At 47.2% G+C, this 15,675-nt stretch overlaps 1 protein-coding gene across 4 annotated transcripts in view; it reads right to left on the minus strand.

The window, feature by feature from the left end:
* The window catches only part of OGDH (oxoglutarate dehydrogenase), an 87,732-nt gene that overhangs the window by 52,517 nt on the left and 19,540 nt on the right, over window positions 1-15,675 (minus strand). For all 4 annotated transcript variants that reach the window (XM_053608343.1, XM_053608345.1, XM_053608344.1 and 1 more), the window contains exon 3: window positions 1,454-1,645. In XM_053608343.1, the coding sequence (XP_053464318.1) occupies window positions 1,454-1,645 (192 nt within the window). The remainder of the gene's footprint in view (window positions 1-1,453; window positions 1,646-15,675) is intronic.

Here is a 15,675-nt window from a genome sequence, read left to right on the forward strand (position 1 = left end):
ACTGAAACATCAGGTAAAACATCGTCTGTCCTTCACGCACTCTCTGTAGGCTCAGCTGCCCGCCCCCGGCCTCTCCCTTCACCTTTCAGTCAGTGAAACATCAGGTCATTGCATGTAGACCATGGTCAGGAAGCACAAGTTACACCTCTTACCTATAGAAATGTCCACTGAGGATAGCACTTAAAGAGTACAGGGCCATTGTACTTACAGCACTCCGTGCCTCTCCTTTCTAATGTGGTATATGCTTTTCCTGGGGAGAAAGCCTTATTTGCTGGACTTCCACTCAAGGGACCAGAGACCCACAGCCTTCTCTATGCTGCCCTGTTAGGACCCCTATTGGAAACCAAAAGTGTAGGAGAGGAAGGAGAATCCAGGGACATGAGTTCCCTTGTTGTCACCTAGGCAGCTATGTAAGCGCAGATGGCAGGGGTCTAGATACCCATGGGAGCTTCCAGAAGGGATGCACGGGTTTGCTTGTCTCCACTTGTCCTCCTTAGAACTATCATGGATCAGGCCGTAAGGTCTGAACTCTGGGCTACCCTGGCCCCCATAGCAAGTAGGCATCCTAGAAAAGCCTGTTACTGTGCTATGAGGAAGAACAGGGAGGAAAAGCCCTGTCCTGCTGAACACTCGCACAGGGAAGGCTGGCTACTGATGGGAATGCTTTTGATGAGAATCCCTCTGTCCTTCGCCCACTCTCTGTAGGCTCAGCTGCCCGCGCCCAGCCTCTCCCTGACTCTACATCCCCCAAATCTACAGGTTTATTTTTTCTTACAGCATTCAGGTGTTCGCAACAGGGAAGGGGGCATCCACCACTCGGCACCCCCCCACCACACATTGCTGTGGAGGCCATTTATTTCTTGATGCCCAGAGGCTGACTTTGTTTCCCTGTCCACAAATCTTTCTTGACAATTTAGAAAAAGAAATAAGGAGCTGGGGTTTTTTTTTTTTTGTTTTGTTTTTTGAGACAGAGCCTCAAACTATCCCCCTGGGTAGAGTGCCATGGCATCACGGCTCACAGCAACCTCCAACTCCTGGGCTCAAGCGATTCTCCTGCCTCCGCCTCCCAAATAGCTGGGGCTACAGGCACCTGCCACAACACCCGGCTATTTTTTAGTTGCAGCCGTCGTTGTTTGGCGGACCCAGGCTGGATTTGAACCTGCCAGCTCAAGTGTATGTGGCTGGCGCCTTAGCTGCTTGAGCCACAGGTGCCAAGCCCAGGAGGGCATTAAAGGTGCCAGAGGATTTTCTCAAGAAGAGTTAGCCTAGCTCCTATTCTCCTGTATATTTGTTTTTTGCCTCCCTAAGACTCCAAAGTAGGGAAGAAGCACCTGGTATATAAGGAGGTAAAAGTTAAATGACAACACATGCTTAGAAAGGCCAACAGTACCATGAGGCATGGCCTAAGAAACACCATGCCCTTTCCTGCACATTCAGCCCGCACCCAGCTTACCTGATAAGCTCTGATGAGAGACTGTACTGCTAGGTGGTCCTCCACAAGCTTGTCCACATTGGGCTGTGCCTCCACAAGGGACTGTGCATGGGCCACGGCAGCCAAGGAGCCTCGGCTCAGGGGAAGGGGGCTCTGGTAGGCAGTGCCCGGAGGGGCTCCAGCATTGGTGTTGCGAAAAAAAATGTCCCAAGACTAAAGACAAAGAAGGTACAAGGTTACCTCACTGTCCCCTACATCCAGGGCATGTGTGTGGCAACAAAGAGCTGCTCTCTCAGGCTACTCAAGTCTATCACAGTCTGCTCTGGACAGCCATGTCCATCTGCCCCAAAGCAGTGGGGTTCCCTCAGAGTTAGGGCCCCCTGCTTTCTGCCCCTTTCAGTTTGCCTTTAGAATGCACCTTCTGACACAGATGCCCTGTGGTCTTCTTCCCATCAACATACACATCCCGAGGGACCACAGGCAAATAGATCTCCTCTACTTCCATACAGTGACGGCCTCTGCTGACCACGAGAGCTAAGGAAGAGGTCAACAGAGATGCTTCCTGTCCCAGCCTTTTCTCTAGTCCCTAGCACTGGGGAAGTGATGCCCTCGGCATTCTCTCTGCCAATCTCAAACCCTGCCAGTTCTTTAGTGAGACGCACCCTGACAAGGAATACTGATGGGATGTAGCATCTCTCTCAAGATCCTAGAGGTTCGCCATAGCCTTTGGAGGGCCTAGGACCACCTTGTCCATGTTTTCTTACTCTTCTGGACACAAAATGGAATTAGATCCCTTGTAAGAGGAAGCACTAACCCTACAGAGAAATAACTTCATCTTTAATTCAGGAAGGCCCTAAGGAGCTAAGAGCTTAGGGTGCAGGTCAGAAATCAAAATTCAAATTTGAGTTCTGTGATCTTGGCATATTACGTAACTTTCTTAGTATTCTCATCTATGAAAACAAAAACATTTGCCACAGGTATGCTATAAGTAAATAATGTAGTAGTTAAAGAAACTCATTAGCATATGGTCTAGCAACTAACAAGTACTTCATAAAAGCCAGCTGTTCCTACCACTTTGAATTTCCTGAGTGATACTATGAATTAATTCATTTACTTATATTCCTATTTTTGTTTATTTCACATTTGGATGATTTATAATCTGCATAGTATAAAAGTTTATCTCATACAAAGATGAGTTTTTAAAATATTTTAGAGATTAGAGATACTAAAACTTTACAAAAGTTTTTTACCAAAAAGCCCCGCTATTAAAAACCAGATAGTTTTGAAAAAGCAAAACATTGTTTTTCTTTTCTGTAATACATTCTCCAGATGTTTTTTTTTTTTTGCATGTTTAGAGTATCTATTTGCACAAAGCAATGTCATGAACATATGACTCACAAGTTCTGAAGTCTGATACTGTGAGCTAGATTGATGCTGGTAATTTATCAAGTGCCCCTAGGAGTAGAGAGATGAATTGCAAAACCCTTTAATGGTTTCTAGCATCCAGGCAACAAACCCCTCTGGCCTTTCTCACTTTGCCCTCAGACTCAGCATCTCTGTGAAGTAAGATTCAAGAATGAAGTCAAAATAAAACTTTTTCTCTAGGTTTTCAGGAACAGACAGGGAGAGCTTGGTTATGGGCAGACCTAAATAAAAAGCACCACAGGAACTGCAGATATTTTCCTCTGAGGCTTTAAAAAAAGAGCTATAGTTATGCGTGCTGCAAATTTCTTTCACTTTGTCTCTCTTCTACTCCAACCTCTACGAAATGAGAACCAGGAATAATAATTTCTAATGGCCTAAAAGAAGTGGGAAGTGTGTGTGTTGTGTGCGTGTGTGTGGAGTATGCTGCAAAGCCATGGGAGTGATTTTAAAACTTTTAACTCCTCATCCCATCAGCGCCAGAAACTATAAATAAAAATGCCTGGGAGGAAGGAACTAAGGGCCAGTACTTTTCACTTCAGAATGTTCTCATACAGTAGGGAGAGAGTGGCACAATGTTAAATGTTTTGCATAAAACTCTCATCATCTCCTTTTTAGCAGAGCTGCTTGGATCTGGGCAGGACTCAGAATTTAAAAAAAAAAAATTTTTTTTTTGAGACAGAGTCTCACTACGTCGCCCTTGGTAGAGTGCCGTGGCATCACAGCTCACAGCAACCTCAAACTCTAAGGCTTAAGTGATTCTCTTGCCTCAGCCTCCCAAGTAGCTGGGACTACAGGCACCTGCCACAATGTCCAGCTATTTTTTTTCCATTGCTGTTGCAGTTGTCGTTGTTTAGCAGGCCCAGGCCAGGTTCGAACCCGCCAGCCTCGGAGTATGTGGCTGGTGCTCTAACCACTGAGCTATGGGCATCGAACCAGAGCTAAAAAGTTTTGATGCCATGGCTATTCTTGACCTGATAGGATTTCAAAGAATATACCACTTTGGGGGGAAAAATGTAGACAAACTCTTGTTTTTGTTTTTTTGAGACAGAGTTTTACTTTGTTGCCCTTGGTAGAGTACCGTAGTGTTGTAGCTCACTCTTGAGCTCAAGCAATTCAATTGCCTCAGCCTCCCTGGTAGCTGAGATTACAGGCACCTGCCAAAATGGCCAGCTATTTTTTAGAGATGAGGTCCTACTCTTGCTCAGGCTGGTCTCTAACCTGTGAACTCAGGCAATCCACCCACACTGGTCTCCCAGAGTGCTAGGATTACAGGCATGAGCCACCGCGCCCAGCCCTATTCTCCAGTTTTTAAGATTCGTCCATCAATATACTCTGATTAGACACTCTTGAAAAATTCAGAGAGGAGAATTTTACTTGATTTTTGTCTTTGCCTTCTACCAAGATACTACCTAGATGTGCTTCCTGTCTGGGATTCAGGTGGACATCAAACAGGTCTGCCCATGTCTGGAGATGAGAGGGATAGAGATGCCTACAGAAACCTTTAGATTGGTCCGTAGGGTCTTCTGGCTTTTTAAGAGCCATGCATGGCTCTTAGGGTACAGATGCATCACTACTGAGAGCACTGCTGTAAACTGCAGCCAGCCACAGATCAGAAAACACATTGTGATGACATGCAGGTCTGGGCTGCCTCACCTAGGGCAGTCTGGCCTCTCACTGAAAATCTTTTTGAAGAGAGTTTGTGGAATGTTTAAAATATTCCTTTTGGTATTCAGAAAAAATAATTAAAAAAAAAAATCAAAATACTGGGCTGGGTGCCAAATGAAGGAGGCCAAGGAAGGTAGATTGCTTGAGTTCAAGAGTTCGAGACCAGCCTGAGCACAAGTGAGACCCCATCTCTACTAAAAGTAGAAAAATTAGCTGGGGACGGTGCCTGTGGCTCAGTGGGTAGGGCACTGGCCCCATATACCAAGGGTGGTAGGTTCGAACCCGGACTCACCAAACTGCAACAAAAAAATAGTCAGGCATTGTGCCGGGCACCTGTAGCCCCAGCTACTCGGAAGTCTGAGGTAAGAGAATCACCTAAGCCAAGGAGTTGGAGATTGCTGTGAGCTGTGACGCCACAGTACTCTACCGAGGTCAATAAAGTGAGACTCTGTCTCTAAAAAAAAGAAAAGAAAGAAAAATTAGCCGGGCATAGTGGCTGGCGGATGCCTATAGTCCCAGCTACTTGGGAGCCTAAGAGTTTGAGGTTGCTTTAAGCCATGATGTCATGACACTCTAACCAGGGTGACAGAAAGAGACTCTGTTTCCAAAAGATAAATAAATAAAATAAAAATCAAACCATCGGGGGTATATTAAAAACCACTGTAGCTCTTTCCCTTGAAGCAGGCGGAGGTGGCTTGTGCAGCAATGACCAAGATTAAGGCCTGGGACCTTTGCAGTAGGAGCTCTAAAAATAGCTGGATGATCTCAATTGTCCCAGCTCTAAGTCACCAAGGTGACAGGTGGCATGGCGTCCAAACCCTTCCAAATCTGAGTCAGCCATAATTCCATTGCCCACGTTCTCACCGTCATTAACCAGACTCAGAAAGAAAACCTCAGGGAAGTTCTTTCTTTTTTTTTTGGTAGAGACAGTCTCGCTTTATGGCCCTTGGTCGAGTGCCGTGGCCTCACACAGCTCACAGCAACCTCCAACTCCTGGGCTCAAGCAATTCTCTTGCCTCAGCCTCCCGAGTAGCTGGGACTACAGGCGCCTGCCACAACACCCGGCCATTTTTTGGTTGCAGTTTGGCCAGGGCCGGGTTTGAACCCGCCACCCTCGGTATATGGGGCCGGCACCCTACCGACTGAGCCACAGGCGCCACCCCCTCAGGGAAGTTCTATAAGGACAAGAAGTACAGGCCCCTGGATCTGGGCCTAAGAAGACACATGCCATGCAATGTGGCTCGACAAGCATGAGAAGAACCTGAAGACCAAGCAGCAGCAGCACAAAGAACGGCTGGCTGTATCCACTGTGGAAGTATACGGTCAAGGCCTGAGTCTAACAGCATCGATAAGAACACAAAACTGGATGGCGGTGCCCGTAGCTCAGTGGTAGGGTCTTGGCCACATACACCGAGGCTGGTGGCTCAAACCCAGCCCGGGCCAGCTAAAACAATGGCAACAACAACAAAAAAAATAGCTGGGTGGTGTGGCGGGCACCTGTAGTCCCAGCTACTTGGGAGGCTGCAGCAAGAGAATCACTTAAGGCCTAGAGTTTGAAGTTCTTGTGAGCTGTGACGCCACAGCACTCTACCCAGGGCAACAGCTTGAAACTCTGTCCCAAAAAAACAAAACAAGGGTGGCGCCTGTGGCTTGAGGGAGTAGGGTGCTGGCCCCATATGCTGGAAGTGGTGGGTTCAAACCCAGCCCCGGCCAAAAACTGCAAAAACAAAACAAAACAAAACAAAAAAACTCCACAGTGCATGTTCTTATTAGGAGGCCGAGGCAGGAGGTCGGCTTTAGCTCAAGAATTTAAGACCAGCCTTGCAATACAGCAAGATCTCATTTTCTTTTCTTTTTTTGAGACAAGGTCTTGCTTTGTTGCCCAGGCTAGAATGCAATAGTATGATCATAACTCACTGCAACCTCAAACTCTGGGGTATTTGGAACTACAGGTTCCTGCCACTATGCCTGGCTAATTTTTCTATATTTTTGTAGAGACAGGGTTTCTCTCTTGCTCAGGCTGGTCTTGAACTCAAGAGCTTCAAGTGATCTGCCCACTTTGGCCTCCCAAATTACTAAGATTACAGTTATTGAGCCACCATGCCCCAGCCAAGACCTTAAAAAGAAAAATCTCAAAACCTATCAAACTGCACATTTAAAAATGGTGACATGTTATGCAAACTGTATCTCAACAACAATTTTTAAATGTTTTAACAAATCAAACTATCTGCGGTTTTACTGTTTCTTTTTTCTTTCTTTTTTTTTTTTTTAGAGACAGAATCTCACTTTGTCGCCCTTGGTAGAGTGCTGTGACATCACAGCTCATAGCAACCTCCAGTTCTTGGGTTTAGGGGATTCTCTTGCCTCAGCCTCCTGAGTAGCTGAGACCACAGGCGTGTACCACAACGCCCAGCTATGTTTTTGTTGCAGTTTGGCTGGGGCCAGGTTCGAACCTGCCACCATTGGTATATGGGGCCAGCGCCCTACTCACTGAGCCACAGGTGCCGCCAAACTGACTTACTCTTACGAGGAAAAAATAGAGGACACCTTAGCATTGTCTTGCTAGGGCAAGGTAAGGCTGTACAAGGACACAGGAATCTAGAAGGTAGCTGTGCACAAACATGCTGGACACCCCAAGTGTTTCTGATATTCTGGACCTTTTGCAGCAGGCTCAAGCATTCCCTCCTTCGTGGAAACAGGGGTGACTGAGGACTACATGCCTTGGCTCCCACTCTGTTGGATGCAGAGATAACTAGGGACTGTGTGCCTTGGTTTGCTCATCCTGGTTCTAGAAGCAGAGATGAGCAGGGACCACGCACTGTGGCTGTCTATCCTGGTTCTGGAAGTAGACACAACCAGGGAACATATTTGGCTGTCCATCCTTGTTCCTGAAGCAAAGATGACCAAGTACTACAAGCCTTGGCCATCTATCCAGGTTCTACAAGCAGAGATGACTGGGGACTGCACACTTTGGCCACTATCCTTGTTCTAGATGCAGAGATAATGAAGGACCACTAGCGTTGGCTATCTATCCTGGTTCCAGAAGCAGAAATGACTGAGGACCACACATCTTACCTTCTCTCTAGGTTCTAAATAACTGAGGGCTTAGTCTGAAGGGAGCAGCTCTTTCAATACAGCAGCGATGTGGGAGGTGTCAGCCTAGCTGCACCTACCCTGCACAGCAAGAACCAACAGCAAGCTGCTGCCACCACATAAAACCTAATCAAGTTTCTTCTTTTCTAGCGTCTCTGCTCTCACCACACAACCTCACCCAGTCCAGCTCTGCAGTCCTTGAGACTACAATAAGGCTCATGGATAGGGCATGACCTTCAAATGAAGCAGGCACAGAAGAGCAACACAATCCAAACTTTCTTAAACCCTTAAAACATACTGTCTTCCTTCCACTTAATAGAACTCGTTAAGTGTCTGGAAATATAGGGCAAAGTCACCCAAAAGCAAGACTTTGGATCAGGGGTCCTCCCCAGTTTACAAATTCCTTTAATCTGGGGGACAACATCTGTTTATGGATCCAAAGCCAAAAATCATAGCAAAATTACAAGTTTATCTCTCTTCAGTAAAATTAGCTACTGAATAACAATAAAAATAGAAAACAAGCAAACAAAACAGTAAGATTAGTAGCAGCAGGCCAGGTGAGGTGGCTCAAGCCTATAATCCCACCACTCTGGGAGGCTGAGGTGGATGGATAGCCAGAGCCAGAGTGAGACTTCATCTTTAAAAATAGCTGGGTGTTGTGGTGGGCACCTGTAGTCCCAGCGACTTGGGAGGCTGAGGCAAGAGAATTGCTTGAGCCCAAGAGTTGAGGTTGCTGTGAACTCTGTCGAGGCAACTCTCTCCTGAGGGTGACAAAATAAGACTCTTGTCTAAAAAAAAAAAAAAAAAAAATTGTAGCAGCAGTGATAGGAAGAGCTAATTTTTACTGATGCTCTCTGCAGGGTTTTCTCACTCACTGAGAACACTTGGCCTCCTCACCATATCCTCCCCAGGAAGGGGTTTAGGCTCAGGCAGATATGGAGTCCCTGGCAGGGTGGTGATAAGGTTAACTGAATGACAGCAGAGCAACCCTTACATAAAGAACTCTGGTCCCTCCAGTAAAAGTGCCTCTTCCCCTGGCTTACCCTCCCTATAGCAAGCCAGGAAAACATTTGTATGCTTCTCGGCTAAACAATAAAATGAAAGGAATTTCCACCTAATAAAGACCAGGGGCCTAAGGTCAAGGTAAGGTCAAAATCAGCTGTCTGGCCCTGGGAACACAAAGGCTGCAGGACCCCTTCCAGCCCAGGCCCTAGAGAGAAGGCAATTGTGATCATCTCATCAGGCCTCCTCTCTCTGACCTTTTGTGCTTGGAATAAAACTCAAGTTGATTTTCAATTGGCTGAGGACAACCACACAGACAGAAATTCAGCAATTCAGCTAGTGCTGGAAGCAGTCAGAAAAAACTGGTTCATACCGGTACTGAGCTACTACTGGGAATCCAGGGGAAGGACTATGTCAGGAATGCAGCTTCCATGGCCTTTCCCTTATTCATCTCACCCCACCTCACTCCCCAGTCAGCTCAGCCAGCTCTAGCACCATTGGGAGAGTACCCCACCCCACTCTCAGACAAGAAGCCCATCCTTCTCTGGGACTGGACTACACATCCAACAATAGCAAGTCCTTCTACACTATGACCTGGAGTCATACTAAAAGGTTTTCAGACTTGAGTGATGGAATGTTCTATATTGACTGCAGTGATAGCATAAATTTAGCAAAATTCACTGAACCACACACTTAAAATGGGTGAATTTTAGTGGTACACCTCAAAAATGTTGAATTTTTAAAAAAGGCTTTAAAATGATGGTCAATTTTTGGCCTGTAGGCTTCACCTCCCCACAGATTGCTGTGGCAGCAAGACACACCAGAAGCCGGAACATACCTGCGAAGCCTCAGAGCCCCTGCCTGATCCCATCCATCCCTGCAGGAGCTTCTGATGGGGCTATTTCCCTCCTGGGCCTAGACATCACAGCCCAGCCCCATCTCTCCAGCTACTTCCCTGTCATCCTGCAACTCTGCCTCTCTTCTCCAATGTCTTCTACTCCCCAAGGAGATATTTTCTTCTAGTTCCTCAAATCGCCTTCCCTTGCCTCCCTGTCTCTCCCTTTCAACACCTGCATCAGAATGGGACCTGCCTTCAGTAAACACTCCCTCCCACCCACACACCCGTTTCCATTCTACATGGCATGCAGAACGCTCCCTGCCCATCCACCTCTACCGCCCCAGCGTTTCCAGGGCTCCTTCCTTTCTCGAAGCCCTAGAAGTTGTTTTTCCCCTGGGATGTTGTCCCCTCCCTTGACATGGCTCCCTAACTTCCACTGCCTCCTGGAGAGGCTTGCCTCTTCTGATAATCCTAGCCCCTGTGTGTTTCCTCCCACATTCATCTCTACCTGAGATCTCTCCCCTGCTGTCAGAACTAAGTGTTGCCCTATCTCAGGGGATAAATCATAGCTAGGCTGAGACAAGTGGGTAGCCAATCAACGCAAAGGGAAGTCCCTCCCAAATGAACAGAAAGCTTCACAAGGAAAGCTCTCGAGTGTGAAAAGATACCTGGAAGGGGGCAGCACCTGTGGCTCATTGGGCAGGGCGCTAGCCCCATATACCAAGGGTGGCGGGTTCAAACCCAGCCCTGGCCAAACTGCAACAAAAAAATAGCCAGGCGTTATGGCGGGTGCCTGTAGTCCCAGCTACTCGGGAGGCTGAAGCAAGGGAATCGCCTAAGCCCATGAGTTGGAGGTTGCTGTGAGCTGTGTGAGGCCACGGCACTCTACTGTGGGCGATAAAGTGAAACTGTCTCTACAAAAAAAAAAAGATACCTGGAAAGGACAGAAGCCTACTCAATGGAAGGTAGCACCTGCGTCACTGGGGACACCACTAAAAACCTGAGCTGACACAAGCAAGCTCATGTTTCTTGTTGAGAAAAATAAGTCTGTTGTTAAGCTGCTTAAATTAACTTTTCTATCTCTCCAAGCCAAATTTATTCCTAAGTATCCCTTGCTCTTCTCTGAACATTCCAGAATCCATGGTCTCATGTGGGTAGGGGCAGCAACTTCTACTTCCAGAAATGTTCCAAGTGACAAAGCAAGTGAAAAGGAGAAAGTATAGTAATTGGCTAAGGGGGGAAAATCTGATTTAATAGCACCATGATCTAAGAGCACAATATCATCAAAAACACTAAAGATAAAAGTTTTCTGAAATAGAAATGGTTTTTCATGAGTGAGAAATGGAGGCAAAGTCAGACTTTGGCTCCTTTATGGGGAGAAATGTGGAACTTGGGCCTCAGTACTTGCCTCAGGGTGGTGGCACAGACCTCTGAGTCACTGACCTACAAGTGTGTTCCGAGCTCCACACCCCAGTCCCGGCCCATAGCTACAGTCATCTGCCTCTTCAATCTCTTAATCGGCTTCTGTTGCACAACTTATGACGTAAGGAAAATATGTGTCCCCTTGCTTTGTCTTGAGTGTCAGCTCTTTGATTATCAGAGATGACATCATTGGTAAGAGGAAAAGGTTAAAATGTTAAAGTACATGGGCAAGGCTGCAAATGACATTCAAGGGCAGGAATCAGGCAGAAAAGGTGGGCCTCAAGGAATGAGGGGTCCTGGGCCAGAGAAGGGTGTGAGAAAGTTCTCCCTCCCACAAAGCCAACTTCTATGCTCAGCAAGGAGCTGTGGGATTCCAACAAAGTTCTTACCACACATAACCATTTTTACAAAAACTGAGAGTTAGATGTATGTAAGATATACTACGTAAAAGAATTAATACCATTATTTTAAAAAATGCAATTCTGGTTCAATTTAACAAATATCTATTAAAATACACAGCAACCTAGTAGGTTTGTGAACAGAAAAATGTCTACAGGGAGTGTTTACTCTCCCTGAAGGGTAAGTAAGACAAGTAGACATATAAATTCACAGAATGGATACAAGTTCTGAGAGATGAAAAGAAAGACGTGTGGGTGGAAGAGGGAGTGAGGGTTTTCCAAGGAGGCCTGTGGTCTGAGCCATAAAGGGTGGGTAGGATCTGAGGAGCCAGAGGGGGAGAGAGAAGGCATTCGGGCAGAAGAAAACAAAGTGGGAGCACCGAGCCATGGCCCATCCGCCATGTGCTGGGACCCATTATGTGGCCACACACAGACTGCGCAGATGCCAAGAGGCTAGACTGGGCAGGCGGGCTGGGACAAGGTCTTCCGCAGATGAAAGGAGCATGAGAGGCTAGGGAGGAAACCATTAACCACCCCAAGGGGAGCAAGGACCTCACCAGGGTAGTGACTACTCTGCCACCCAATGGCATCAGAAGGAGGGTGGCTTGCAAGCAGGGAGCTCATGTGCCACTACATACCTTCCCTGAGTGAATTTAAGGTCATCAACTTGCTACTGAGATGACTGAAACCAAAATGTGACAGATTTCAGGTGCAAATAATTTTTACATTCTGGCTGAAATGCAGCTAGAACTTCTTTAATTTTAGACAACTAAAAGCACTTAGCTGTAATAAATGAAGTTCTGTGTTCCAAGTCACGGCTCCCTGAAAACTCTCAGACTTCCATGTGACCACAATGCATGCTCCACACAACAGCCAGCACTCTTTCTTCCCAGTTTGAGCAAGTGCCTGAAAGGCTGGAAATGCTTGAGTATCTGCACATGGCAGGTGCTAACTTTTGCTAAGTTAAATTCAGATGATGCTCAGCCTCCTTCTGGGGGCAGCGGGAAGGGGAACAATGTGATAAGAGCAGGGTCCCACCCCATGAGATTCAGAGTCCAGGGTTGCCCCTCACTGCAACAGAGGCACTGTCCTCAACCGCTTTCAAACCCCTAACCAAGAAGCATCTGTCGTTCCCACATGCTGGCTACTCAATGTGGCAGACTCTGCTCTGAGTCAGCCATTAACAGAGTCTCAAGGACCAAGCTCCTCCAAAGTTCTTGGCCGTGAAGTTTCCAAAAGAAGGAAGGAGGGCAGCAAACACACCACCTAACACCAACAAATACCATCATGCAGGACCACACTTTACAACTGCAAGGGCCCACTCTCACAGGCAATAATCGTGGGCCTGCCTGATGTCAACCCCTCCCTCAAGTGGGAGGTCTGTCTCCCATGACTTACTTGAAGAATGGGGAAGTTGCTTCAGCTCTTTGACCTGTTTTCTCATCTATAAAAGTCTCAAGACCGGACTCTTAATAAGACTCTGCCCAGCTTTTCACAATTTAAAAAGCACTTGCACATATACTCCCATTTGTTCAAGAAGCTGAGGAACATGAGGAGGGCATCAGAAGTTGGCTATCAGCCTATAATCTCAGCACTCTGAGAGGCCAAGGTGGATGATTGCTCGAGGCCAGAAGTTCAAGACTAGCCTGAACAATACAGTGAGACTGTCTCCACAAAAAATTTAAAAATTAGCTGGATGCAGTGGTGGGGTCTTGTAGTCCCAGCTACTAGAAAGGCTGAGGTGGGAGAAGCACTTGTGCCCAGGAGTCTGAGTTTGCAGTGAGTTCGATAATTCCACTGCACTCCAATCCAGGAGATAGAGCGAGACCCTATCTAAACCACACCCCCACCAAAACAAAAAAAATAATCCTAACAAACAAAAAACCCCTCAGCCTCAGGTTATCAAAACTTACTATAGCTCCCAAACTATGTGACTGTGGGTGTTTCTGGAGCGCCTGGACAAGTTCCTCCCATCCACAGCCCACCGTAGATGTCATTTCTGTAACTGCCCTCCCGATTCTACCTCAGCCAGGGAACAAGCCCAGCCACTCTTGGTCACCTCGTTAGCCGCCCCCATCCCCCACTTGTCTCTCTTGGGTGCTTACTAAGGACTTGTACGTCATATAATAATCTAGGGAGCAGGCAAACCTGGCTCTGGTCTCCAGACTACATGGAGCCACACCCAGGCTCAATGGCCACACAGCTGATAAGTTAGTGACTGCACCCAGCACTACCCATGTATACCTGCTTATTCAGTTCTGACACTAAAATGGTTTTTCATTGCCATGAACATGAACATGCAGGGCAATGAGTGACCTAGGGACACCAACACATGCCCCTCCTTTGGGCTCATTCTAACACCACAGCCAAACCAATGAAAAGGCGGACACTCCCAGACCATACTGGACATCCTATGGCCATCCTGCCCTAAGGGTAACTAGTGCTGCTCTAGAGGCAGATCTCCCCATTCCTGCCACAGTGTGTAGCCAGCCCTGGTTCCTTTCTTGTCCATAAGGCAGGCTGGCAGGCTGCACAGCCTCTACAACCCCTTCTAATGCTACTCACAAAACTGTCCTAACTTGTGGGCCTGATCCTTTCCTGAAAATCCCGTAGGGACAAGATTTCAAACCCAAATGTAACAGGATATTTCATGTGGGGGAAACCTGTGAATGGACTGCCTACCTCTAGAGCTTTCAGCAAATAATTCCTGCTGTCAGACTAAGCAAAAGTCTCCCAAGAAAGTGCACAGGATGGCAGAGCTGGACCCTGGACCCTAGACCTTCCATCTACACAGGCCTTGCTGAAACCATGCCCAGGGAAGGCTTTCCCTTGTCCAGGACTCTGGACTTTCTATCCACGCTGGCCTCACTCGGACCACACCCAGCCCAGAGCCCTGCCCACCACTATTCTGCCCATAAAGCAAAAACACAATGGTACACCGAGATCCAGACCCGCTGACCTGTACTATAAACTATCCATACTATACTGAGGCCAGTTAAGAATGGGGCTCTATTCAGATATTCCTCAGTAAGAAACCATACGAAGGCAGCAATGCTTTAGTCACCATATACGAGAGAGTATTTCCAAACAATCTCTACTATCTTGGCTGGGCTAGTGGCTCATGCCTGTAATTCTAGCAGTTTGAGAGCCTGAGGAAGGAGGATTCCTGAGGTCAGTAGTTTGAGACCAACCTCAGCAAGAGTGAGACAGCATTTCTACCAAAAAAAAAAAAAAAATTATCTGAGCATGGTGGCATATGTCTGTAGTCCCAGATACTCAGGAGGTTGAGGCAGGAGGATCACTTAAACCCAGGAGTCTGAGGTTGCAGCAAGCTATGATGATGCCATTGCACTCTCTCCTAGGCAACAGAGACCCTGTTTCAAAACAACAAAATTATCTTCCATTTGTATGGGTATACAAATAAAACATCAAAAAATACCCAAAATTGTGCACAGTGGCTCACACCTATAATCCTAGCACTCTGGGAGGCCGAGGCAGGTGGATTGCCTGAGCTCACAGGTTCAAGACCAGCCAGAGCCAGAGCAAGAATTCACCTCCTAAAAAACAGCTGGGCATTGTGGCAGGTGTCTGTAGTCCCAGATACTTGGAAGCCAGAGGCAAGAGAATTGCTTAAGCCCAAAAGTTTGAGGTTGCTGTGAGCTACGACGCCACAGCTCTCTACTGAGGGCGACAAAATGAGACTGTTTCAGAAAAAAATATAAAAGCCCAAGATCAGCAAAGCTGCCTCATCTCTACCCTATGGAATCTGCTGATATCAGAATATTTGCTGGGACTCTATAGTGGACCAAAGGTGGCCCCTATATTACACCATTATGGCAAGGCCTATGAGGGGGTCACCCAGTGGCCACATGTTCTCCCCTCACTATATAGAGACCCCTGGGGGCTCCCTGACACCTTGCTCTGACTAAAGTAATGGGGTGGGAGTGGCAATGTGTGGTCAGGACTTAGGTCTCAAAGGCTCCAAAGCCTTTCTTTTTCCTGTCTGGAGACACCCTAAGACCTTGTACAGGAATTACTCTGGCCTACTGGAGGATGGCAGGGCCCAGCAAGCATCAACTGCTAGAGGACTCCATGGCCTTCAGCCTGGTCCAAGCGTCAGCTGCATGGGAGTCCACTGCAGGAGCCAGCAGGGGAACCCCAGCCATCTCCCAGAATCATGAGAAATGCTACACTGGTGCTGTTTTAAGTTGCCAAGTTTTGTGGTGGTGTGTTATACAAATGTTCACAGTAACCAGACAGAATAAAAAGATTACATCCAAGGCTCAGCACCTATAGCACAATGGTTATGGCGACAGCCACATACACCCAGGCTGGCGGGTTCAAACCCAGACCAGGACAGCTAAACAACAATGACAACTGCGACAAAAAACAGCCGGGTG

This window comes from Nycticebus coucang, chromosome 11 (assembly GCF_027406575.1).
Source record: "Nycticebus coucang isolate mNycCou1 chromosome 11, mNycCou1.pri, whole genome shotgun sequence".
Classification (NCBI taxonomy): Eukaryota; Metazoa; Chordata; class Mammalia; order Primates; family Lorisidae; genus Nycticebus; species Nycticebus coucang.